The sequence below is a fragment of the Rhipicephalus microplus genome, chromosome 3 (assembly GCF_043290135.1).
Source record: "Rhipicephalus microplus isolate Deutch F79 chromosome 3, USDA_Rmic, whole genome shotgun sequence".
Classification (NCBI taxonomy): Eukaryota; Metazoa; Arthropoda; class Arachnida; order Ixodida; family Ixodidae; genus Rhipicephalus; species Rhipicephalus microplus.
In genome coordinates this window covers 47945339-47972324 of record NC_134702.1, presented here as the reverse complement: position 1 = coordinate 47972324, position 26986 = coordinate 47945339, and the positions used below count along the sequence as shown (strand labels likewise).

Below are 26986 nucleotides of genomic sequence, written 5' to 3'. Positions count from 1 at the left end.
AGCAGAGTATCGGGCACAATTTCGCTTCAGAGACGAGACCGCTTGCCATTTTTTTTTGTACTTCCGAAACGGGGATTCTTATGTACTTCGCGATTTCATAGTTTTAAGACCTACTTTGGCCGCCGTTGCTGAGGTAATACCTGCCATGCGCGGGAGAAGCGCCGTAATCAATTGAGTTTACGTTATCTTTCAACGCGAGAGCGTTAGAGAGCTCGTTTCGCAGAAATTCCGGCCGCGTCGAAATCATCTTGTGCGTGACGGAAAAATCGAGAAAGATCTAAATGAAATAAATAATAAAGAAAAAAATCCTGGGGTCCGATTGGGGGATTGAATCCGGGTTGTTTGCATGGCAAGGAGGCGTTCTGTCACACAGCAGCTACGCGTCCGAAGTTTGTGAATGTAGTGAAAGTAACTTCCTCTGCTTGGAACTTTCATGTTTTACCAGCACACGCGTCCTGTATACATGCTTCATAATACAACAAGAAATACTCCAGTAATAATGCGTGGTACAAGCGTATACGATTCCGTCGGGCGTCAGAACATGCGGTTATAGATAATGACTTCGTGGTTTAAAGCCCGTCACCGACAACAAAAGGACCACACGTCACATATCACAGTGGACGGGCTTCTACACTTTCGCCTCCATCAAAATGCGACTGTTGCGGCTGGGATCGAATCCGTGACCTTCTCGGACCACCATAGCAACTGCTCCACTATGGCGGACAATAATAGATGGACTCTGAGCATTGTATACATTGCACGCGTGATCTCAGAATAAAGCTTTTAAGTGGAAGTCAGCGCCGTGTTTGTGTCTTCTCTCGTGTCGCGTTGCTCCATGTAATGATTTTTTTTTCTTGTTTTCTTTTTCTATTCGCAGCAAGACGAGAACTTCGTGGTTGCCGCCCTCTTCTGTGCCGTCGAGGAGGGGAACTACGCCGGCCTGGAGGAGCTATTCTCGATGTCCCACATCAACCCCAACCAAAGCAACAAGGTGTGTGTCCTGTGTTTAGACATATTGCACGTTTCTGAACAGTGTTGAGCTTAGAGCAACGCCGCGGCGCGAAGGCTCCGCCCCACTATGACCACCTGACCACTGACACAGCAGCTGCAAAGCTGCCTCCGAGCACAGCGCGTCGGGCAGCACCCCGCGTGGTCACGCGGTGGAAACGCTGCTCGCACTGGCTGTCGACGAGCTGCGGCCTGGCACCGACGTTTTCAGATTACGTACTGCATAGTCACCAAGGGTAACATTCAAGCAAACATGTCATAATCCTATGCGACAGTAACGTATAGCTCTAACAACAAAGTTGTGCCAGGCAAAGGTGCCATACACGCTTAATCAGGCCTACCCACACGTACGCGTTTCAGCACGTCGGCTCGTGGCTTCGTGACAAAGTGCTGCGACCTCTCCCCACGGAGAGAGAGAGGGCGCGCGGATACGCGAACTTGCGTGCTTTCTCTCTCCAGATCGAGGGCGCATGCAGCGCAGCGTCATAAAGTGATGCGCCGACGCGCTCCTATGGGCACGTGTGGTTGGGCCTTTAGTAGCAGCACAATGGCGCATGCTTAGCGGTCCCGGGTTGTCCGCAGTTGACACAGCTGTCGTTTGGCGCCACGTGTCACCTTGCGAGGCCGTTGACGCGTCGGTAGAACGCTCAACCACTTTGGGGGACATTGCTTTTCGTCCCCGTCTTCCATCGGCTTAAATTTGTTTTTCTTTTATGTTTGTCTTCTAGCATCTCTTCCACCAGCAAGAAGCTTGAATGTGCTGACGCTAGTTCTTTACACCGCTTCCCCTCCATTTTCTGGTCTACTGCGCTTAAAGTCACACTCAGTCTTGCAAAACTTTAGTGCTCTCTCAGCTTGTGGTCCGTCCACTGTATCTCTGTGTCAAATAAACCTATTTTTTTAGGAAATGGGGGACAGTTTTGTTGTACACGTTACATAAAATAACTAAGAAAACAAGAAAATATAACAGTTTATTAGTATTCATTTGACAATTGAGTAAAGCACCAGATTATGTGTTCAGAAAAAAAATGGCTGATGACTGTGTTTCGAAAAAGCTGTTAACGATTTAGAGTACTTGGTACTCTACTATAGGAGAGTTGGAAACTGTCCTCAAGGGAACTAAATGATACGACGGCCACTGGATGAAAAACATTTTTATCCAGTGGCCGTGGTGATACATGTGTGTTTAGAAAAAGTGGTTAACGACATAGAGTACTATGTGAGAGGGTTTCGTCCCTTGGGCCTAGAGGATGAAGCAATACATGTTTAGAAAAAGTGGTTAACGACTTACAGAACTTGGTACTCTACTATGGGAGAGCATAAAGCATCTAGGGGCGAAAAAGGGAAGTTTATTGTACACTTAACTTGTACGTACACAAACGAAACATCGAAAACAAGTAAAGACAGTGTATACATCTTACAAGTGAGCACCAAAATCCAATTGATCATTGGGTAGCCAAATGTTACAAGTGAAAGAAAAATTAAAAAAGAACCAAGTTCATCACATTTTACAGGATAACACTTATGCATGCGTACTAGAGTGAGCGCATGGCTAGTACGGGACAACTGGAAACCTCAGCTGTCCCTCTCTTACTTTGAAGAAACGTGTGTGCCATCGTCAAAGGAAGGCCTCTTCGCCGTGCGTTTCTAGCTGCTGATCTAGGTAATTCCTCACAATAAGCCGTATTTTCTGTAGTGCAGGATAGGCGCCTCTATGCGGCTTGTGCCGTACTTCCGCTAAACAGCGTCGCCGCCACAGTACGTACAAGGTCACTGTAAAGACCAGTCTTGCAAACAGCCCACGTTCTGTTCGCATGCACGCCGTGTGAAAGCCAAAGAGGCGTTGTACCATGTGCCAGATGCCCCTCGCCACCGAGCACTGAAACAGAGCATGTTGGGTCGTCTCTTTTTTGCCGCAGTTTGGACAGCGGTCATTTGGAACGATTCCCCAAAGTGCTAACCGGTCACGCGGAGGCAATGCCCTTTCTCTTCTCAACTAGTCTAATTCGCGCACCTGGTTAGGTACGTGATTTGATTGCAACGCTGTCGTTTCCATTTTTTCGTGCTGTTTCCTCCTCTTTGCTCAGTGTGCTACTTGTCGCCATTTTGATTATTTCCTGCGATGAAACATCTTCCAGACTGCAAGAACCTATTGATTCCACAGTTCGTTTTAAGCCACTAAGAGAGAGGAGAGCCAAGTGCTAAAAGTACATATCATCGTCGCTCACAGTTGGTGACGTTTGCCATGGTGGTGATCCCACGCGGGGTTTCTTAAATGTTCCCTGTTTAGCGGAGTCACTGCCGCTGCTCCCACTGCCTGGCTTGTATCGGCGTTGTGAACTCGAAGGACTCGATGCGTCTGGAGATCGTGCGGGTTTTGTAGAAACCTCGGTGTCCGCTGGTTTGCTCCGCGTTGGTGGTCGGTTTCTTAGCTGCTTCATCGATGTCGAAGGCGTAACGTTCATGTTCTTCAAGGTTGTCGTCATTCCAAGGTTAGCGTTTGGTGTGCTGTCACTGGCATCCGTCGCTGTCGTGGCAGAGGAAATCAAAGCAGCGCTTTCTGCGATGCCTCTTGTAATGGGTACCTGGTCATCCGGCGTTTGGCGCTTCTCGGACGCCATTGATGCGCTGCAGTTATGTCTAGTTTCGATGCTGCCTACTAGTGAAGAAAAATCACTGGGCGTTTCCGTAGAACTCCCATACGGGTGTTCATGTTGCCTCTGAGCGGGCTGTTCATCTGAAGTTGCCCCGTCTGGCGTACTGGCCGGCTTGACGCGAGTAGCGTCTTCCGACTGCGCGTCTACGAAATCATCGGGCAGGCTCTCTTCATCCCAGTGTTCTGGTGTCTTGACTCGTTTCGTTTTCTTTTGAGGACGCAGTACTTCATAGGTTCTAGATTGCGTGGCCACACTTGAGGAGCTTGAAGAGGATTTTTTCAATTGTTGGGAAGTCTTGGATACTCGGTGACGGTGTCTTCTGAGCTGCGTCTGCGTATGATCTGCGCTTGAAACATTCTTTGGTCGGGTGATCACCTCCACAAGTTCTGCAGGCTTCAGTGCACTCTTCCACAGCGTGTCCGTACGCGCTGCACCTATGACAAAAAGGGGTTCCACAGGCCACGGCCATGTGGCCTTCGTTGTGGCAACGCACACAGACGCGACGCATGCCACGGTACTCCAACATATCGCGATGCCCATGGATTGAAATGAAGTTCGGTGCCGGCTTTGCCATTTCCATCTTCACCACTCGTGTACAGGTAAATGTAGACTGACGTCGTTGCAGAGTAAAATATGTTATACTACGTACTTTGCCGAAAGGCTGCAAAGCAGAGACGACCGCGTCATCGGGTACGTACGGCGGCAACCTGTACACACTCACGAACACACTCGGTGGGCCGACGACTTCCACTTGATTTTTTTTTTCTTCCGAAGGACAAAACCTTCATTCACCATGAGCTTGGTGGCTTGTTTCGCTGTCGTCGTTGCTACCAAGAACTTCAAAGCGCCGAGGTGTTGCAGGAACAACACCCCTTCGCTACCGGTCGTCTCTTCGAGACACTCGATGATCTCATCGACGGAGACTGCGTCTTCAGGAACGGTAAACGTGAAACAATGTTCTTTTGGCGGTGTGCATACTGGCCTCGGCGCCATCCTCCCAGGGACCCCAGGGGTCGGCGACTTCTCGGCCGAAGCCCCGGGGAACATGAATGCGGGTGAGACGCCGAAGAGAAGCCGCCGATACACTGGATGCGCACGTCGGCGAGAGCCGCACACACACAATAAAACACGAACGCTGACATACAACAAAGTACTTTATTGGGTCCTGAGAAACGCTGCTCCTTTAGAGCAACGTCGCGGGCCGCTCCCACGTAGGAACGGGGAGGCCTAGCCTCACCGCCGCATCGTGGGCTCTCTGGACAGACCGTAGTTGTAGTAGCAACTCTGAACTTCGTAAGGCAGAGTCCCAGTCTTCTTCTGTGAGCTGACTTGGGTCCCGTAACGAGGGGCACTGCCAGAGCACATGTGCTAAGTCACTAACCTCACCACAATCAGGACAAGTATAGATTCAAAAGCCCCTGAGGAGACTATGCTGAGGAAAAATAGGCTTGGATAGGACCTGGTCTGGAGCATTCTAAACGTGATGGCCTGAGGTCTAGACAACTTGTTGTGTGGAGGAGCAAATGACCGCCTACTCAACATGGCGAAGCCCTGTATAGCGGCACCCGTTCGTCCCTCGTAGCCGTTGTAGTAGTATGTAACAAGTATAACATTTTGACCTCCAAGGTGGTGCCGGTGAGAGATTTCTTCTGTGCGTTGTTGAACAATAAAAAAGTGCTCAACGTACATGCCAATGGCTGATAAGGGGGAATTAGAGACGGGAGAATTCGGCTTTCAGTTAACGCGAACGCTGCAAACTTTTTATTGTTCAACAACGCACAAAAGACAAGAAAGGGTTGCTACGTTATACTCGCTGGGCGTAACCTCCTAGGTTTTATAAAGGTTTAGCGAGCGTTGGGCCACAGTGCCATGAATACTGTGAACTAGTATATATTATGAACTCGAGGTGGTTAAAGGTGGGAAGTAGACACAAAGCGCAAGCCGTAAGAAAGCGTGCGTGTGCCTCCTCTCGTTTAGTCCGTGGAATGTCCGCTGGATGGCGGTGCTTCTATATGAGGAATCTATGATGAAAAGATGCGAGATGGTGGTACTTCGAGTGTTGAATAGGTGGACGAACGGACGCACAGACAGATGCATGGACGGACGCACGGATGGCTGCAAGGACGGATGGACGCATGGGCGGACGCAGGAGCGGATGCTTCGACGAAAGCAGGGACGGACGCACAGATGAACGTGTGGACGCACGAACAGACGCACGCGCGGACGGACGCACGGGCGGCCACACAGACGCACGCATGGACGGACGGATGCTTCGCCCCACTATCCATCATTCACTCCGTGGATATGCCGCCATTTTTCTTTTGTTTAGAATAAATGGTTTACTATTCAGAGTACTAGGTACTCTGCTATGGGAGAGCATAAAGCCATCCCGTCGTCATGAATAAGTGAAATTTCCCGCACTCAACTGTGTTTAGAAAAACATGTTTAACGATTTCGAGTACTTCGTACTCAACTATGGGAGAGCACTGAGCCGCCCCGCTCACCGTCTGTTTAAAAAAGGGGGGGGGGGGGTAACGATTTAGAGTACGAGGTACTCTTACTATGGGAGAGCGTAAAGCCGTCCCGTTGGCTTCACTCTAAGAGTGCGTCGCTTCTTGTTCCAGGGCCCGAAAAAACAAAGTAACATCACCAAAAACGATTAAAATCATCCTACCCTCTGTTGCTCGACTATTGGCGTAATACTGCGCGCCACATGTCCTTGTGTTACTGGTTTTGGGGCAGAGCTTGAACGTCTTGGTGGAATTTATTGCTGATTGCATCACCAATGCACTAAAAAAAGAAAATTGCTTTAGGCAAGTACAATCCTCTTTCATCTTATTATCATCCTAAAACATGTAGGGTTGCTTTAATCACCAGATAGAATTAAACTGTGCGTTCAACTGAAAAGTTCTTTTCTTAGTGAGAGAAAAGGAGACGGGCTCCCGTTTCTGTCTGCTGGCATGACCACTGAAAGGAAGTTGCGACGCAGCATAGGTGTCTTAGATCGATTCTGTATAGCTCAGATTTCGGTAGCGTAGACGTATGCAAGACAAATGGCAGATTTCACGTACGGTGGGAATCGATGATATGCGAAACACGAATCAGAAAGGTTGATATGTAATTTTAAAATCAACACAACGTTACGAGGTGGAGGTAAATGATGGCGTACACGACTTCCGTGTTATCATGTCTGGATGTGTCGTTTAAATTCGTCATCTACTCACGTCACGAGATACCAAATTTAGTATATGTGGAGCTAGCGAAACGACCGCGAGCACGCTACAAGCGTGGTGTGTTGTCATGTTCTTACATGACACGCGTGTCAGGATTATCATGTTTGCACCAGCCATATACTTTCGTCATCCATTGACGTCACTTAACACCAAATTTGGGTATATGTGGAGCTAGCAAAACGGCCGCAAGCGCATCATGTAGGGCCTAATATACTCCAATGTAGCGTTGACGCGCGCGCACGCTGGGCACAGCGACGCTTGTTTGTTTGTTTTGTTTGTTTATTAATACTGTCAACCCCAGCTGGGGTTTTTACAGGAGTGGAAAACAAATGAAAGAAATGGTCATGAAATACGTTACAAAATAGAGACATACAGCGAACACAGGTATTTACACTAAAAGACAAAGTTAAACACAGGCATGTGCACTTGCATTCTGCGCATAGAAAACAACAATTAACAAAGCGAGAGGCAATATACATTGACATCGTGAATTATGACGTATCTATTTCGGAGAAAATAAGCGATTCTAAAGCTGCAGAAAACGCCGTGATAGAGGAAGACATCGCGACTTTGTTTGGTAGTTCATTCCATTCTTTAATTGCCCTCGGAAAGAAGCTGTATTTAAATGCGTCGTTTCGGGTGGCTGGTGGCTGTATATATAAAGTGTGTTTGTGTCTAGAGCGCGGATCTGGAGAAATTTCAAAGAAATCTAATGAGTTGATTTTAACCTGACTACGAATAATGAGGAATAGGAATTTCAAACGGTCATACTTAGTTCTAAGTTCTAAGGCTTGTAGGTTTGCACGGTTGCAAAGATCGGAAGCAGAGTGCATGCGTTGATATTTATTGAATATAAACCTGGCAGCCATTCTTTGAACTTTCTCCAGTTTATGTAGGTTAGTGGTGGTATGAGGGTCCCATACTATTTTACAATATTCAATTATTGGGCGTACTAGCATTTTGTACGCAAGACTTTTTACTTCGGGTGTTGCGTCATGTAACCTTCGCCTCAGACCCCATAGAGTTTTGTTTGCCTTTCTACAGGTGACGTCTACGTGAGTATTCCACCTCAAATCTGGAGTGAATATTAGCCCTAAATATTTATATTCTGTTACCCTTTTTAGATCGTGGGAACCAATATTGTAATTATATTTGAGAGGTACCTTTTTTCTTGTTATGCTCATGCAAACTGATTTTACGGGGTTTAGAACCATCTGCCATTCATTACACCATAGTAAAATTTTGTTTAAGTTGTTGTTCAGGTCTACCTGGTCTCTCAGGGATGTGATCTTGTTATATATAACGCAGTCATCTGCAAACAATCTCACGGGAACAGACAAATCTGAGGGCAGGTCATTTATAAAAATAAGAAATAAAAGAGGCCCCAGAACACTGCCTTGAGGCACACCGGATATAACGGGTCTGGACTTCGATTTAATTTTATTTATTTCTACGTACTGTGTACGAGAATGGAGGTAAGAAATGAACCACTGAGTAATATTTGAGTTTCTGAATATTTCATTTACTTTTAGTAAGAGTTTGGGATGCGAGACCTTATCGAAGGCTTTGGCGAAATCTAAGAATATTAGATCAATCTGTTCCCGTCGAATTATTGCCTGCGCAAAATCGTGAACTGTAACAACAAGCTGCGTTACTGTAGATAATCCCCTTCGAAAGCCGTGTTGCACAGGTGATAATAAATTGTGAGTGTCTAAATAATTAGAGAGATGCTTACACAGTATATGCTCAAGCAGTTTGGAGCAGGTACTCGTAAGAGAGATAGGCCTGTAGTTACCCACTTCTGAAGTGTTCCCACTTTTGTGAACTGGTATTATTTTAGCTTCTTTCCAGGCTACAGGAAATGAGGCTTGATTAATTGAAGTTTGAAAGATTATAGTAAGATACTTTGCGACCCATTGAGCATATCTATATAGAAACTCGTTCGGAATGCCGTCTGGACCAGCGGATTTCTTAATGTCAATGTGTAGAAGAAGGTTTAATACTCCTTCTTCGTTGATTAACGGGTCGGATACCGGAGGGCGATTGGAAGCGTCAGAAAGGGACGGAAGGGTACCATCATCTTCGGTGAAAACAGAAGAAAAAAAAGAATTGAAATTTTCCGCGCGTTCAAGGGCAATTTTTTCATCGACCGGTGTATTCTGTTTCTCGGACGGGTTTACATACCTCCAGAATTTGCTAGGTGCTTCGTACAAAAATTTTTTCAATGTTACATTAAAAAATCTTTCCTTAGATTCCTTGACAAGACGATTTAGATCAAGCCTCATGTTATGAAGTGCAGTCTTGTTCTGGGCACTTGGATCACGAGAACAAGCTTTTCTCTTCCTTTTAATCCTCCGTTTGACATGAATTATATCTCTCGTGATCCAAGGGTTATTTCTTTTACACTTTTTAAAACTTTTAGGAATAAACCGCCTAATGCATTCCATTGTTACATTATGAAAATATTCCCACAAGCAGTTAGAGCTACCATTTGATTCATAAATAGCAGTGAAGTTACAAAACGACCTTTCAAGAAAATCCAAAACACTAACATCATCGGCAGCTTGAAAGTTCGGATAAGTGATGCCCGATTTCTGCTGTGAGGTGCACGACGACATGCTCATGGACAGTATAATCATCTTGTGGTCTGATAAACCCTCTTCAACAAGGCAATCATTCACATATGAAGTCAAAGCGTTGGATAATAAAATTAAATCAAGTACAGAGGACCGTGTTGGACATACTCTAGTGAACTCATTTACAACCTGATGTAAATTGAAAGAGAATATTAAGTCGAGAAATAAGTCACAAGAAGCATCATGTGAGTCGACGGCCACATGCGAATGCCAATCAATAGCCGGAAGATTGAAATCACCTAGTAAGATGATATTGTCTTTTTCTCTAAAGTGGCTGTCCATGAATCTTCTTAGTTGCAAAATGTACTCAACAGGGGAATTTGGAGGTCTGTAGACCCCACCTATAAACACGGTGCGATTATTTAGTTTTGTTTTAATCCATACGGCCTCAATACCATCTGCTGCGTCCAGGGAACTATAATTAACGCCTTTCTTGACTAAGAAAGCAACTCCACCCCCTCTTCCATCACGATCCCTCCGAACCATTGAGTAACCGGGTGGAGCGATTTCAGTATCAGGTATAATTTCGTGCAACCATGTTTCCGTAATTAAAACAATATCAGGTTCGTGATCGATAACCAAGGCTTCAAGCATATGTGATTTATTTGATACACTTCGGGCATTTAAATTGATTATTTTAAAATTATCTTTCTGTCCCTGTGCCTGTCACTTATCACGTGTTGCATCATCATTTCCAAGCTTGCTTCTTTCGGCACGCGCTTCATTCCAGCAGTAAAGAGTATTGTTTACCTTCAGCTTATCAAAAACAAGTTTTACCTTCTTTCCTGCCTTTCTTTCTTCGATAGCAGAGTCCCAAAGTTTTTTTCTTATTCCCTGTACTCTTTTCGAGAAGTCCTCGCTGATACTGTAACCCGTATCCTTCAGTCTTGAGCACCTCTGCAAGACTTTCATTTTATCCCTATAGTCTGCCAGCCTAAGGATGACGGGGCGAGTTTTGCCAGAATTTTTCTTTCCTATCCTATGAATTCTCTCAATAGACGTTATGTTTACCTTTAGGGTAGAGCTAAAGATTTCTTCGTTTACTTTTTTTAGTAGAGTTTCTTCTTTTTCATTCTCATCTTCTGCTACTCCCCTTATGATAAGGTTGTTTCTTCTCGAACGATTTTCCAAATCGTCCACCTGATCAAGCAGACTAGATGATTTGTCACGACATTCAGCCACAATTGTTTCAAGAGTTGCGAGCCTGCTGCGAGTCTCATCTAAGCTTTGCACCTTAGTCTCAATAACAAGAAGCCGATTTTGCATGTCTAGAATTCTAGTTTCAAACAAATTTTGCTTTTCTTGAACCGCTGTTAGTTTAGACAAAATTTCTTTTTGATTCTGGAGCATTTCTTTGCATACGGCGTCCGTTATAGGCCCCGGATTCAGCTCGACATCGCCAGAAAGACTCAACAACAGACCCACAATAGAAAAACAGTCACATACACAGTCAGCCAAAACTTGTGGACACGGCAGCACTATAAGAGCTATGGAATCGCTACGGAAGCTATCCTTCCGGTCACCAACCTGCATGAACAGCGGTACGTCAGGCGTCATTGTCACGGCGATGCCACCGTGTCCACTGAAGCAGGTAGGCGATGGTCCCAGATTTGAAGCATACAGGCGGACCCTTGTGGGCATGCGTGTTGACGTCATCGTGCTCCCGGGTGGCTGTCCGAAATGATCGTCGATGTGACCAAGCTGCTGATTGCAGACACCCTCATGAAGCCGGAAGGGATCACCGCCCACACAGAAGGATGGCGGCAGGCCGGCATCGTAGCGAAGCTCGTCGCTTCCAGCTTGAAAAGATTCCGCGGCGCCTCCGGTTATGAAGCGTAGGCACGCGCAAAGGACCTGCATGAACAGCGGTACGTCAGGCGTCATTGTCACGGCGATGCCACCGTGTCCACGCTACGTTATAAAACGCGATCATTATATCTATAGTCTGACGCCAGGCGCGACCAGCGTCCGTCGGCGCGGCCCGACGGGAACCGATGCGAAATGCAACATGCTTCATTTCGCGCTGATGCGTTACCAGACAGCACTGCGTCTGCCTCTTTTCGTTGCGTAGGGACGCCGCACACGCTGAAACGCACATGCGTCAAAGCAACGGCCTGCGAGTATATGGCAGGACCTGTGCCTGGCATATGGCAGCGCCGGCGTGACGCGACGAAACGAATGCCGGTGAGCACGCGCACCGGGTCATGTCGAAATGTATTGGCGCCTTAACTGTAGTATGTAGTCATGTTCTCACATGACACACATCTCATGATTATTATGTTTGCACCAGTCCAGTCCCATACCTTCGCCATTCATTGACGTCACATAATACCAAATTTGGCATGTGTGAAGCTAGCGAAAAGGCCGTGAGTGCATCATGAGGGTGGCATGTAGTCATGTTGTTACATGACGCGCATGTCGTGATTATCATGTTTGTATGTGTCATTTACCTATGTCGTCCGTTCGCGTCCCGTAATACTGAGTATATACATGTGAAGCTAGCGAAACGGCCGCGAGCGCACCATGAGCGTAGCATGTAGTCTTGTTGATACATGACACGCATCTTATTATTATCATGTTTGCACCAGTCACATGCCTTTGTCATCTATTCACATACCGTAATACCAAATTTGGTATATGTGACGCTAGCGAAACAGCCACGAGCGCATCATGAGCTTGGCATGTAGTCAGGTTGTTACATGACACGCATGCCATGATTTTCATGTTAGGGTCTGTCACTTGTGTTTCCATGCAATCATGTCATACCATACCAGTTTTTCATCATGCAATGTGAACGAATCCACCGCAAGAGCTGCAGGACCATGAAATATAAATCATGACATTCATGACATCCATGTCATGATTTTCATGTTATGACTAGTCAAATATGTTCTTCATACAGTCATGCTATGCCATACCAAGTTTGTTATCGATACCATTATCGAAACGGCCAGAAGAGCTAAAAGTCGTAGGTGGATGGATGGAGTCGTAGGTGGATGGGTAGGTGGGTGGGTGGGTGGGTGGGTGGATAAGCTCAATGTCGTCGAAGTTCGCTAAGAAATGCTTCTCATTTAAAACTGGGCGCTAGAGTGTCCACTGCGGTCTTCGAAGGAGCATCGGTAGGTCACCCTAGCACCAATGACATATACGTATTAATTATGCGCTCAGTATTTTGTGCTCTATCGATCGTGGGCATTTTGGCGATTAGTCATTTTAATATCAAACTCTAATTTAATATTGAGGAGGCATCATTTTATGTCGCCGGGACTGTCGCCCCGACCGTAATCATGCAGCACCAGTGTATGGTGGGGCGGGTACCTTGCAAGAGTACTTGTATTAGTTTCTCCCAGTAGTTCACAACGGATTCGAGAAGTGGCGCTCTTCCAGCTTTCGCTTTGACTATGCCGCACTTTCCATGCAGACCTAGCAATTTTTCAGCGTGAAAGCTATTATGAGATTACAGCAAGGGCCAATTCTGGCGCCGTAGCTGTCTCTGGCACCGATGGTGTATAACCACTATCGCGTGATAAAAAAAAAAAAAAAACTAAATGAATAAAAACACCAAGGATGAATTGCAAATCGAACTTAGGTACCTGTCTGGCGGCCAAGTACTCTAGAAATGAGCTACGCCAGTGCTTCAAACTTCATTGCAAACTGACCCTATGCACGCTTAATGTCGCTTAAGGAATTGCGTTAGCGTGTGTATTAAAGCGTTTTTAGAACAGCAAGTAACAACTGGGCGTCACACAATGCGAACCGTGTTACAAATTTGTCATTGAACGCTCAAATTCCTTGCAGAATCCCCAGGCATCATTTTTTTATCATCGTGAGCCACAGCATCAACAACGTGCACATAATTCTGTGCACGCGTGTAGCACGTACCACACTTTTCTGCATGACGAATTATGGCTCAGAGGTTGCTTCCAGTGGCGTACCAACTATATATATATATATATATATATATATATATATATATATATATATATATATATATATATATATATATATATATATATATATACACACATGTATAGGGGAAGTTATTAGAACCAATGTAATGTAAATAAGAAGAAAGAAAAGTGGGTGACAAAATAACTTGCCATGAGCAGGAATCGAGCCTACGAACTCCGAATAACGCGTTCGATGCTCCACCTTACAAAAGAATCATCAAAGCGGCAAAGTTGCCAAAAATTCACTTTGTTGTAAAATAGCCTCGTAACGATTTCATTCTCTCTCCCGTAGGGACATAATTGAGTGATTACTGTACTGATGCAAAACTAGACCTTACTTGTTGGTTTCCTCAGCGTACAGCCAAGAGTGACCACTGTCAAAAGTGAAAAGGCTAAGCCCCCCCTCCCCCGGCTGATACGCCTATGGACGCTTCACCTCCACAAAAAAATAAATGATTGATGGTACAGTGGGTACCATGCAAGATTCCTTAACTTTGTATCGCCCACTCCTTTTGCTTTCAAAATGTACACCCCTAAAAAAATTTCTGTGAAGAACACTGGTTTGGCTACATTTGTGAATACTACATGCCACACTTCAATCGTCATGCAGCATGGGGAGACAGCCGTCCACATCGCTGCAGGCCTGGCCCAATTGCAGATACTCAAGCTGCTGCACTCAAAAGGCGCCAACCTGAAGCTTTCAGACAGCGTAAGTATCTACTTTCTTAGGTGAGAAAGGCTTGCATATTTTGTTGTGGTATTTACGATGGGACGTACGGCAGGCTTGTTGACGTGCGCATTGCTTATGCATATCGTTATCAATAATATGTGCATGCAGCTATTATCTCACTACTGCTGTAAGCTCTTGATCTGTGCAGGAGTTTGATTTTGGGTATGTCTAACTGCTTGAGAAATTGAAAGTACACAGAAAAGAAGTACACACACGCACGTGCACACACACACACACACCACAAATACACACACACATCACACACATATACACAAGCACGTGCACACACATACACACACACACGTGCACACACACACACACACACACACACACACACGTGCACACACACACACACACACACACACACACACACACACACACACACACACACACACACACATACACACACACACACACACACACACACACACACACACACACACACACACACACACACACACACACACACACACACATGCAAACATATAAAGAAACATAACAAATTTTACTGCACAGGCTTTTGTTGAATGTGTTTTATTCATGCCTTTTTGCCTTTTTGCCTTTTTGCACTTCCAATTTTTCAAGAGTAACCAACCATTTTATTTAAAAATTAAGTAGGCTTGTGCAAATAGTGTATTTTAGGATTGAAGCAAAGAATGATTTCGGTTGAATAATTTCAAATAGAACTTGAATAGTATATACCGCACATTATTAAGAAAAATGGGCATATTTGTCATGCCCATTTGTCATACCCATGTCATATTTTAAAATTGAAACAAGGTTTGTAAAAATACCATATATCTTGGTTTCAAAGAAAGTGGAAAGAACTTCGAATAGCAGCAGAATTTGACCTTTGGTAGAATGCAAGTGATAACCTGTAAAATATGTTACGTTTTAATATTTACTGTACTTGGAGCATGTAAGCCAGAATAACAAGCTTTTAAACTTCAAAAATGATAAATCGATGTGAGTGTGATATGTTCATTAATTATCCTTAAAGTAGGGCTTCACAACGACGTGAATTTCCAGTAACTAGGTGTTTTCACGGTTTAGCATTGCTTTAAAGCGCTGAAACCATCTTTACAAGGTTACATGCAGATCAATTTACATCGATTCATTCATTTCAAATATTTCGAAATTTTTCGATAATTGAAATTTGAATCAAAGTAAATTCGAATGCTGTGATATTCGGTTGAATATTCCAAGCATTTGAATAGCTGCAAAAACCTAAAAGCAAGACTTGTAGCGATTACCTCTTTTGAACACTGGCATGTTATAGTGGCACTAGCTCGGTACAATTTTAGCAGGTGTAAACATCAACACTGTGTATTTCTGACTTGTGTCTCACATACAACCACGGCAGATTTTATTCGAAAGGGAGAATGAATTAGACGTAGTGTAAGTGCTTGGCGAAGAAACAGAACTTCTTCTTTAGTAAAATAGCAAGAGTATTCGAGACAGCAGCATTGCTTGTCTGTTCACCACACAAAACCTCCATCTTCCTATGAACCTTTGAGTGGTTTGTTACTACTACAGTGATGTATGGGTTTCAACTGATCGATTTATTTCTTGGCTCTCACAGCATGGGGACAGTGCTATGTACTGGGCAGCCCGGCAGGGTCACACGGACATTATCCAGTACCTGTGGGAGAACGGAGTCTCGGTGGACTGCCAGAACAAGTCGGGCGAGACTGCCCTGCATGTCGCTGCCCGCTATGGTCACCACCCAGCGGTCAAACTTCTTTGCTCCTTTGGTGCCAACATCAATGTGACTGATGAGGTATTAAGTAGTGAATTCCTCTGCTCACTTTAGCAGTGTTGTGGAGTGATGGTAATGGCATGTGTATAGTCCACTAAATATAAAACAGTCATATGGATGTTGATGAACAGCCATCATTGCATGCACTGTTTTGATAAAAATAATGCAATGAAGCCTATGAATAGCAAATGGAAGAAATCAGAATTAAATGAAAGATTAAATTAGGTAAATCTGCAATCAGAGCGACCAAGTCCTTTTATTTAGATGCAATGAAGCCCCTTTATAATAGACAAGTGGCTATAGTGGACACCAGTGTGGCTGCATGACATCAGTGCTTGATCAGAAAATGCAAACATGGTACCCTGCTTATAAGAAGAGAGATATTCACTCATGCCTCTTTCCAAGAGATTAAACTAGTAAAAATAAAATTTGACCAACCTATGTCTGCTGTTAGGGGTTCTGTCACAAAAGTACGGGTTACTGCACAGTACGAAGAACTTTAAAGATCCGGAGAAGTGCCCCTTAGCAGTGGGGAGAGTTAGGGGTGGTGGAAAATAATTGTAAGCTCTTTTCTAGGATCTAAATGCACAAAGTGTGGCATAAAATTTCTCTGAGAAGACCACTGATTTCTAGCTTTCCATTCTCATAGAACAAGTATTCTTTTCTTGATAGTAAGAAAGTGAAACCAGCAGTTGTCTAGTCCTCCCCTACAATATTGAGCAGAATAAAATAATAAATACAGATTGAAAGAATTACATAGAACATGTCTGTGGCTCTTAAGACACCTTATCGTATGCCTTTTTATGGCAAGAGCAGCTTGTTATCACAATTTAAGTCACTAATATCACCACTCATTGAGTAAGGCTTTGTACAATGTACATCTCTGTGTACTCGCAGAGAGTCTTGTAGTTGCTAGAGCTCATTCCATTTTTTTTTTTCCAGAAATTTGACCACACATAATGCTCCACAAAATCTCAGTTGAGCTTGACTGTCATGTAGAACAAAGCGTTCCTCAGCACTGGCTACGATTTGTTCATCATCTGCATAAGGCGATGCAATGAATTCAGTTATTTTTATGCATTTTAGAATTTGCCAGCCTTCACGTGGGTACTATGGTGTTAGGTACATAAAGAAGGTTTCTATAAGATGAGGTAGGAGTTGATTATAAGATTGTGTCATCCTATGGAGAAGCATATATAAGCTACAGAGTTAGGAGCCTTAACATATGTTTTGAGGTGTGATGTTAACTTGTTTTTACATGAAATACTAGTTGAAAAAAATTTTACTTTTATTCTTGGAGGCGATAGCGTACTTCAAATGTAGCAGCAAACTGACCCATATATATAGGATATAGGAAATATAGGCTAAGACAGGTCATGAAAGGGAAAATTTCCATCCACTAGTTCAAATGTAGTACAAAGCTACAGAGAAATCTATTTAGATTTCTTAGGTTAGAATGTAGGACCAACACCATTCTGAGGCGATCACTTGATTAATTGAGGAAAGCAAGAGGTTGGCACAATGGTTGACAGTGTTAGGGCAAATTAATTGACTACATTAAGCATACGTAGTGCTTTCTCGCCCTAAAGAAAAGTATTTCAGTGCGGGATTCGCTAACGTATCTGTGTACTTTAATATTGTCAGGGACCACTTGTGTGCAACATTGTTGATAGGTTTTGTAACTGGTTGCGACTGGCTTTGAGACTGCTTGTGCCAGACAAGTCAATGACTGGTTCTGGGTATTTTTTAAATGTTTTTAAGTTATTTGTATGCTAAATTTGTCAACTGAACTAATGACTTAGAAATACGAGCGAATGTGTTTGTGTGCATTATGAATTGCAGGATACATGCACTATTTTTTAATGCACAGCACACCGTTCATTTTTTAAAAACGTTTTGTTTCACTACAGCATGGAGACACAGCGTTGCATATCGCAGCATGGCACGGCTTTCCAACAATTATGCATGTTCTATGCGAAGCGGGAGCCCACACACACCTTCGGAACAAGGTTCGATATCTGGCTGCAATTTTTTTTTACTTTTAATTTTTGCAGTTTGTTAATTCTTCGTTTTTTGCATACCTTCACTATTTGATATCCTCTCTGTGCAAAATGAACAAATCTTCTGAATGTACATCAGGTAGAGGGCCTTGTAAAATGTTCCATGCAGAAAGTTTTTCATGATGCGGAACACTTTCTCATGAATTTTCTCCTTAAGGAAGGTGTTGAATGTGGTGTGAACAGTGTCATCGGTACCCAAGTGTTTCCCTTGTAACTGTCGCTGAAAACTTGTACAAAAGTCACTGCCAGTATACATTTCTGTCGTACGAAGAATTCTGAAAGGGTTGCCAAAGGGCACAGTAAGGACTGAATGTTGTGAGATACTCTTTCAATGCTTTATATATGCATATCTTTAATGCGAAATGTTTGAGCACTGGCGGGGGAATTGATGGGCACACATTTTCTTTTCAATATCCAGAATTATGCGTCTTATGCAATATATACCAGCATTACATATCGTATTGTTAAACTACTATTTTGCTATATTTTGATAGTTGTGCTGAAAAAATATCGAGAGTTGTTAGGTGAGCCGGTCCAGGTTCCTTCACACATTGTTTCTTTCTTTAGTTCTCGAATGTTTGACAATGGCTAATATGCTTAACCAGAAACCAGTCATAATCATCAAGCAGCTTTCGTGGATTTTTATAAGAGGGGAAAGCGAACATTCAGAAACCAAAGAAGGGCCATAGTTTATCCCTGGGCTTTTTATAACACGCTGTTCTCTTTGTTTATTAACATTGTTCCACCTCGATGTGGCAGTACGAAGTATAGCAAAATAAACCTAAAATAAGCGATTTTTTTTCTTTCCACATGAGCATGTAATGCCTATAAAGACGCTAATAAATGTAATATGTCACTTGGAACTTCACTATATTAAGGTTTTGTTATGAATAGTTGATTAATCCTTAGCAGGTATAGTAGCAAGAACTTCAGGTATGCATTGCCGCTTGTCTATTGTCTTGGTTTCCCAAGACATTTACTGTTCTATCAAACCACTCGCAGTATGACAGATCGTTGTAGTATCTCAGGAGCATTATTTGATTGTGGCACACTCTTTCTTAACGGGTCTCTGCAACACTTTTCCAAGTAATTGTCGAATGACTTAATTCATTCAAACACCCTATTGCCTGACAAATAGACTGCCTCAAAATTTCTAGGATCTGTCAAAGTAGAGTGAAGTTATATAAAAATTTGTCGTACACTTCGAGTGATTTCTCCCTCCCTTCGTACTAATGAGTGCACCGCAAGCTATTTAGAGATGGAGTTGAAAATGAGGCAGAAGTTGTGTCTCTTTGTCGGCTCTTTTTTTTCTTTTTCTTTGAACAACATGTGTTTTACTTTCAGTGTGACCGTGAGTGTTAATGGGCAGGTGGTGGAATTCTGGAGCAGCATCGATAACTATGCACCTCATAATGCTCAAATCAGCCAATGACTGTGGGCTTTGGGTTCATAGCGTAGTAACTTGGATTTACGGCATTATTTGTCGAGAGAAAAAATTATTTCTGACTTTCAGAGTTCATTGTAAATTCCAGGCCATTGGCTGTGCCATAAAGTTTGGCCCATGTGTTCAAAAAAGTCTCAACTACCGATTGGCAGCCTTTTCTATTTCTGATGATGCTGAAAATGTTTTGCAGGGACTCTTCAGTATTTTACTTTAGTGTCTCGGTACGGGTCACTCTTATTGTCAGGGCCTGTGCACTGCACTGTTAACTGTAACTTATTGTCATATTTTCTCTTCACATTGGCGAGCAGGGGTACGGTCAGATGTGGGAAGAGCCAATTTCGTTAGAAGTCTAAAACGGTTTGTGCTGCCATGTTGGCACGTTGTATTTTAGTAGTGCCCGTGTGTTTAGAACATTGTGCCAGTTGTTTTAAATTGTGTTATTAATTAATAATTTTCAATATTGCCACTTTTTTTCATCAATGACATCTTTTTAGTGTTTCGTGCAGATCTCAGCTTTAAAACAACTGTCATTCTTTTGAAACAGGAAGGTGAAACACCAATCCACACAGCATCGGCAAGAGGTCATCTCGAAAGTGTCCGTTGCCTCCTTGAAGCTGGTGCTGACCCTGATCTTTTAGACAAGGTTGGTGCTTTTAACTTACCTCAAGTATCAATGAAAAATTATTTAACAGGTGGTCTTATGGTGTCGCTGGAAGCAACATCTTCAGAAACATATTTGCCTTTTTTAAGGCAGCTTACCTTGATAAAAAGAAGTCTGCTTATTGACGACTCTAACGGCACTCCAAGCCGAAGAATTTTTTTATTTTTTCAATCTGTCATCTTCGTCTGCCTCGGTGGATCAGTGGCTTGACTGCTCGGCTGCTGACCTGAACGTGGTGGGGTAGCTCTAGGTCACGGCAGTATCACATTTCAATGAAGGCGAAACGATAGAGGCCTGTGTACAGTGCGATCTCGGTGCACGTTAAAGAACATGAGATGATCAAAATTTATGGAGTCCTTCACTACGATGTCTCTCACATATAGGGTTTTTGGGACACAGAACCCCACATTTATTAAGCTGTCATCTTCCACATAAGGGGCACGCATTCCCTTATGCTTTCGTGTGACCACATTTAGATGCTGCATTGTAAACAAGTGCCACAGTGCTATTATTACACGTGCAAGTGTCTTCTGTGAAGCTGTTAACCAATTGCAAACCTTTGTGTCAGCCCGATTTGAAGTTGTCAGTGGTCATATATGCAGGACCAGATTTTGGCACGTGTAGACTTTTTTAGAGGCTGAAACATGATGACAGAGGATGCAAGTGCATTTAATAAATACAACTTTTGTTAGGCTAGAGGAATGCGAGAGCCAGCGGTGTTGTGTCACGCAGGGAACGTTTTTGCAACCATGCTTGCAACATACAAACATTAACTAATAAGAGTAGGCTGTCGGGACATCAGCTTCTAAACACCTTTTTATACCTCCATGAGGCTTCACTAAATAATCCTTTAGCTTTTCCTGGCCATTTGAATTCCTGATTTCTCGCCAAAGTGGTATAGGAGTTGTGATGCTCTACTGTTGACTCGAAAGTTGCAGGCTCGAATCTCAGCTGCGGTGGCTGCATTTCCATAGAGGTGAAAGACTAGAGGCCCATGTACTTAGATTTAAATGCACGTTAAAGAACACCAGATAGTAAAAACGTTCGGAAAACTTCGGGTGTTTCTCATGATCATATTGTGATTTAGGGGCATAGTTCTTCTTATTATTATCATTATTACTTCTTGATTTAATAAACTAAATGATGTGGACATACGTGAGTGAACTAGTGATGAGTAGTTACAATAGCAAGCTAGTTTTTTGTGAGATGATATAGTGAACACTATAACTACACAGAAGGCAGTCACTCATTGATAGGACATTAAGGCAAGGTAGAAAGTTTTAAGGATGAGCTATGTTGGTGTATAAAAAGCAAAACTAACTGTAGAGAAAAAGTTGAACTAATGGCATGCAAATTTTACCAAATGCAGCAAGGCAAGCTGTGTTCATGTTATGAGCACCTGCATGCAGGTGCTGCCGTGTAAACAAATGCACACACTGCACATTATTTATTCACCTGCTCTATCTTATCACAGAGGCATGGCTGTCATGTGGATTAAAGATTTGTTTAAAGTGGACAGTTACAATATTTGTTCGAGTGACCAACAGTGCAGCTGATTATGTACACAACAGTATGATGCTGTAATGTAAGGTGCTAGCTGTATTATTTCACCCCAAGGAAGCTGCAACGACATTCATGACAGATGTATTTGTGTCACCCACCAAAGTAGAGCCTTTATCGTACCGTGCATTATAGTGTTTATACACTCTAATGGCCATCGCGGCTTTTCTGCTCTGTTATATTATTATTAGTATGAACTTATCTTTGACAATGCTTCCGAATGCATGAGCACCTATATTATTCACCAGTATCCATCACCCAGCTGACAATATTGTTTGAGGGATGGCTGACTCTCGAATGAGCTGACAACATTGTTTAAAACGTTGCTTACTCTTGGGTAAGTATGTTGAGGCCTCAGATTAGTTTCAGCCTTGTCAGATTATTGTTGTGATGCATACTGAATACCATAAAACTAATTGGTGTCTTTTTGTGACCCTCAGCTTCCCATGAATGAAGCACATTCTCCAGGGAAGGTTCTCTTTAGTGCACTATTCTCTCTTTAATTGCTTTCAGCAAGTGAAGTGCCTTGAGTATTCATACTTATGGCATGATGGTGTTGCTAGGTTGCTAACCCGCTAGTATCCACTAGTAACAAGTGTATGTATTGATTGGTGTCTGAAACAACCAAGGTGGATGAGTGCCTACAATGACCTGCTGCTGACCTGAATGTTATGGGTTCGATTCCATCTGCGGCGGTCACATTCGGTGGAAGCAAAATGCTTGAGGCCTTTGCACTGTGAAATGAAGGTGCACATTAAAGAACACCAGATAGTCAAAATTTTCGGAGCCCTCCACTATAGCATCTCTCATAATGATATCATAGTTTTGGGCTGTTTAAAACCAAGATATTAGTATTAATAGTCTTTTTCTTCTCCTGCTCATTATTATTATTATTATTATTATTATTATTATTATTGTTGTTGTTGTTGTTGTTGTTGTTGTTGTTGTTGTTGTTGTGCAAATACAAAGTGGTGGTTATAATTTTCATAACTTAATTATCTGCAGATGAACAGTAAGTGTGGAAAATTTAAATAAAATGACTAGCCTATGTTTAAGAGTCCTAATTGATGGCACTTATAAATAATCTAAGCTCAAAAGCAATGCTGGCAGTGCTGCCTGTTCAGGAATGATGGTGCTCACTGATGACGATGTGCTCGTTGTCTCTTTCCTCTTTGCAGCATGGTTGCACTGCCCTCCACTTGGCTTTGAGGAGGCACCATGTCTCGGTGGCTCTGCTCCTTCTTCACAATGGCTGCCAAACTGATGTTGTTGACAATGTAAGTAGACCTTATAGCCTGTTTCAGTGCCATAGAAGCTAGTGAAACTTCTTTCAGTAAATGCATTCTCGTAGAGAAATAGTTCAATGATTTTACTCCTCCTACAAGGATCTTTTTTACTTTCTTAGATTGAGCAATCAATGAAGATGCTTTCTGCCTTAAAAATAAGCAAACGCCATTATGCGATTTTTAATAGGTTGTTCTCAATCAGTTAGCGTTCTTTTATTTTCAAAATGTGTCCTCCGCGATTTGCAGTGGCGTGCAGCGGAAGCTGATTGCAGAGGTCAAGTTCACAACAATTAAATACGACCGCGAGATGCCCAGGCTAACACATTTTGCTGACTTACATTCTTGCATAGCTTTCAGAGTGGTGTGCTTGATGTAACACGAAGTATGGAGTTGGTCATCTTAATTTAAATCACTCATTCAAGGTTACCTTATTTCAAGTTTACGAGAAGAAAAAAAACACGTCAATGCTAGTTTGGTGTTTCCTTTTATGTTGACAAACAGTGTACTAGTACTTTGCCACTTCTTTATCAATTTCTTACAAAAAATGTGCTTGGAGTGTCAGAGATTTTTATTGCCAAAGCTGTTACGTGATGACAACAACAGCCATTTTTAGCACTGTAGTTGTCCGTTACTATCAGTGTCTGTAAAATGGCTATTGCACGAAATAAGGAAAGAAAAATCAAGATAAGTAAAAATATTCAGGATAAAATGAGGCTCGAACCCAGAAGCACTGTGTAGCCACCAAGTATTCTACCGTGGAGCCATTTGGGAGCTTGAAACTTTTTTGCAATAGGACCATGTGCAAGCTTCATTTCAGGAAAGGAATCATGTTTACATGTGTAATGAGCATTTTATAAAAGTAAAATAACAACCACATGCCACACAACGTGAATTGTATGATGAGCAGGTCATTGAGTATGCTTCAAACACAGTACAAAAGGATCAGCCCTAATTTTTCATCGCCATCAGCCAACAAAGTGCACATACTTTAATAAAGTGCACATAATAACCAATAAAGTGCACATACTCCTTTACATGTGTGTCGCGGATACCATGCTTCTCCCAAAACTGCCCCGCCGCGGTGGTCTAGTGGCTAAGGTACTCGGCTGCTGACCCGCAGGTCGCGGGTTCAAATCCCGGCTGCGGCGGCTGCATTTCCGATGGAGGCGGAAATGTTGTAGGACCGTGTACTGAGATTTGAGTGCACGTTAAAGAACACCAGGTGGTCAAAATTTCCGGAGCCCTCCACTACAGCGTCTCTCATAATCAAATGGTGGTTTTGGGACATTAAACCCTACAAATCAATCAATCTCCCAAAAGTGACGAATACTGGTAAAGTGGACACTTCCCTATCACATAAATAGCATAGTGGTTAGTTCACACTTGCCAAGTAATCACATTGACATATGTAATATGGTGTGGTAGGAGAGTAAAATAATGACCGAGGTCACAAAATGCAAATCATGTAGCTACTGTGTCGTTTAAAGCCATAACCAATAACAAAGAGTTCATTCATAATTGTTCATTGTCATCAGCCACCACATCAGCAAAGTGCACAAAATACCTTACATATGTGTAACAAGTACCTTACTTTTCCACAGAATAACAAATAATGGCATTGTGGATGCTTTCTTACTTCACAAAAATTATGATGGTTTCTAGCAAAGTGGATACCATGCAAGTTTACTTGCCGTAGTTGCCCCAAGAGAGTTTACAAAAGGCTGGAGAGAGTCCGCTCTTCCAGCTTTCACTTTGACCGTGCTGTGCACTTGGTAAAGGCCTAGCGTTGCTTTTTTCATTTGTTTTTACCCGTGTTCTGTAACATGCACGTTCATCACTTGTCCTCTTGCAGCATGGGGAGACCGCAATCCATGTGGCTGCTCGTGATGGCCTTCTATCCGTAGCCCAGACACTGTGTGCTTTTGGATGTAAAGTTGACGTGCCAAACAAGGTACGTATTGTCACGGTGTCAAGATGTGGACAAAGGGAGCATACTGTAGGTCCAAGAGGAAACAGTTTATTTGGCCGAACTTGTGAATGGTGAATGGAAAGTCAGATTACAGCGATGCACACTGGCACTGATTACAATGCACACTGGCAAACTGAGCATCTCCCATCGATCAACTGACAAGTCGTGATGCGTGTCAGCAATAATACATGTGCCGTCGAATGTTCCAGCATTATCGCTGGCAGTCATGTATGTTCCAGAACGATCTGTAATGCTCCTGTTGTTCGTGTAATCGCTTATCTTAGTGGTTATTAGTTTATCAGCGGGGTTTGCAGAAGGCAGCACTCGCACATGTTATGGGGCGATAACAAAAATTGAGGAAATTATGATTGTTTTATAGTTCTTTCTCAATTTTAATCAAGCTACTTTATCTCTTTCAGATGTGTGTTGTACTTGGTAGTGCATCTTTGTCATTTGTTCACTCCAGGGGGCATTGTTGTGCCTCCTTGTACAAGGTTCCTGTAGGCAGATGACTTCTAATGCCAGCCTTCTGATTCTCACTTATTAACATAACTGAAAACGATGTGTCTAGTTTGGTGCCATGCATGATCATTTGCAGTTCAGTGCAAGTTTTATTACATGTGGTCGTTTATTGCATTTGGGTGGGTGCATTAACTGTTCAGAACAAATTCTGTCTCTGGCTTCTATACTTTATAGAGCCTCAACATGTGAAACAATGTAGGTACATCCAAACTGAAGATTAGAACATGTCTGTTCTGTTGCTGTAGTGCTTCACAGTAATGTAGAGTGGCACTCAATATAAATTTCAACTCGGAGGCAATGGTTGAATGGGCCCCCAAGCATACAGTGTAACGAGAAATGTTATGTAACAACGAGAAATGTTATATTGATTTGGCATATACCAGTAGTTGAATACAGTGTTTATGTTGCTGATTGTTTCTCTGTCGGTATATCATCTAATGTTTGTGCCACTTTGACTGTGGGCCGCATGTTGCAACTCATATTTGGTGCGACGGTACGTACGATATATACTAGTAATGTTTGGGATCTATGTAGCATATAGCTATACACACGCTCTTGACCATTCACAAAATTTCAGGTGTGATTATTGGACATTTATTTCACCCAAAAATCTTTATTCACGGGTACTGCCAACATCTGTCCTTTCTTATACTGTTTTCAGGAATTGTCAGAAAAAGATAGAGTTACAAAGTTTGGAAAGACCTTCTGGCCTCATGTTTCACTGCTCACATTGTGTATAAAGAAGGTATCATGTGCAAGCACATGTTGATATTTAGCCATTATTTTATAAAATATTTGATTAATAGTCTATTTATATTTCGTGATATTTGACTCTGGATTCTGCTCTGTTTTACAATGAGAGCATGTTGGCAGAAATGTCGTTTACTGACCTAAATTCATATTTCTTTTCTAGGCTGGGTTGTATCCTCTGCACCTTGCTGCAAAAAATGGCCACACCGAGATAGTGCGCTGTCTGTGCCTTGCTGGCTGCAATGTTGATCAAAAGAATAGGGTAAGTTCACCAACTGAAGATAAAAACTAAGATATCTTTTATGGGCATCAAAGACCTACATGGTCAAATACACAAATTGCTTTCATGCATGTTCTGAGCGTCTGTTTTGTAGTTTTTTTCATCATGCACACATAAGTACTACTAAACCTTACTCGGTGCTCATGTGCAAATATTCGCAGTGTGCTAACAGCATGCCACCATCCATGCGATTCAATCAGCAGTTTGCATTGCAGTTTTCTCTCGCCTGCTCGGATTTTTACAAAAATTATCAGAAGCAGAAAGCATGCACACTAGTATTCAAAATGATACCAAGACCACTTATGTGTCATAAGTTGGCTTGATCAATACAATAAGTGTAGTGCAGAACACGTGTCCCATGAACTTCTGTTTGTACACCATACATTTTACATATTTGGTATATAAATGAGCCATCCTAAAACCAGGCAAACAAGGAAAAGAGCTCATTTAGGCACACATACAGCACAATCTCGTCACAAAG

General features: G+C 42.8%; 1 protein-coding gene across 4 annotated transcripts in view; it reads left to right on the top strand.

Moving 5' to 3' along the window:
* The window catches only part of LOC119175350 (death-associated protein kinase 1-like), a 180763-nt gene that overhangs the window by 120362 nt on the left and 33415 nt on the right, over positions 1–26986 (top strand). For all 4 annotated transcript variants that reach the window (XM_075889439.1, XM_037426387.2, XM_075889438.1 and 1 more), the window contains 8 exons: positions 878–991; positions 14095–14193; positions 15797–15994; positions 17884–17982; positions 20022–20120; positions 22877–22975; positions 24837–24935; positions 26389–26487. In XM_075889439.1, the coding sequence (XP_075745554.1) occupies positions 878–991; positions 14095–14193; positions 15797–15994; positions 17884–17982; positions 20022–20120; positions 22877–22975; positions 24837–24935; positions 26389–26487 (906 nt within the window). The remainder of the gene's footprint in view (positions 1–877; positions 992–14094; positions 14194–15796; positions 15995–17883; positions 17983–20021; positions 20121–22876; positions 22976–24836; positions 24936–26388; positions 26488–26986) is intronic.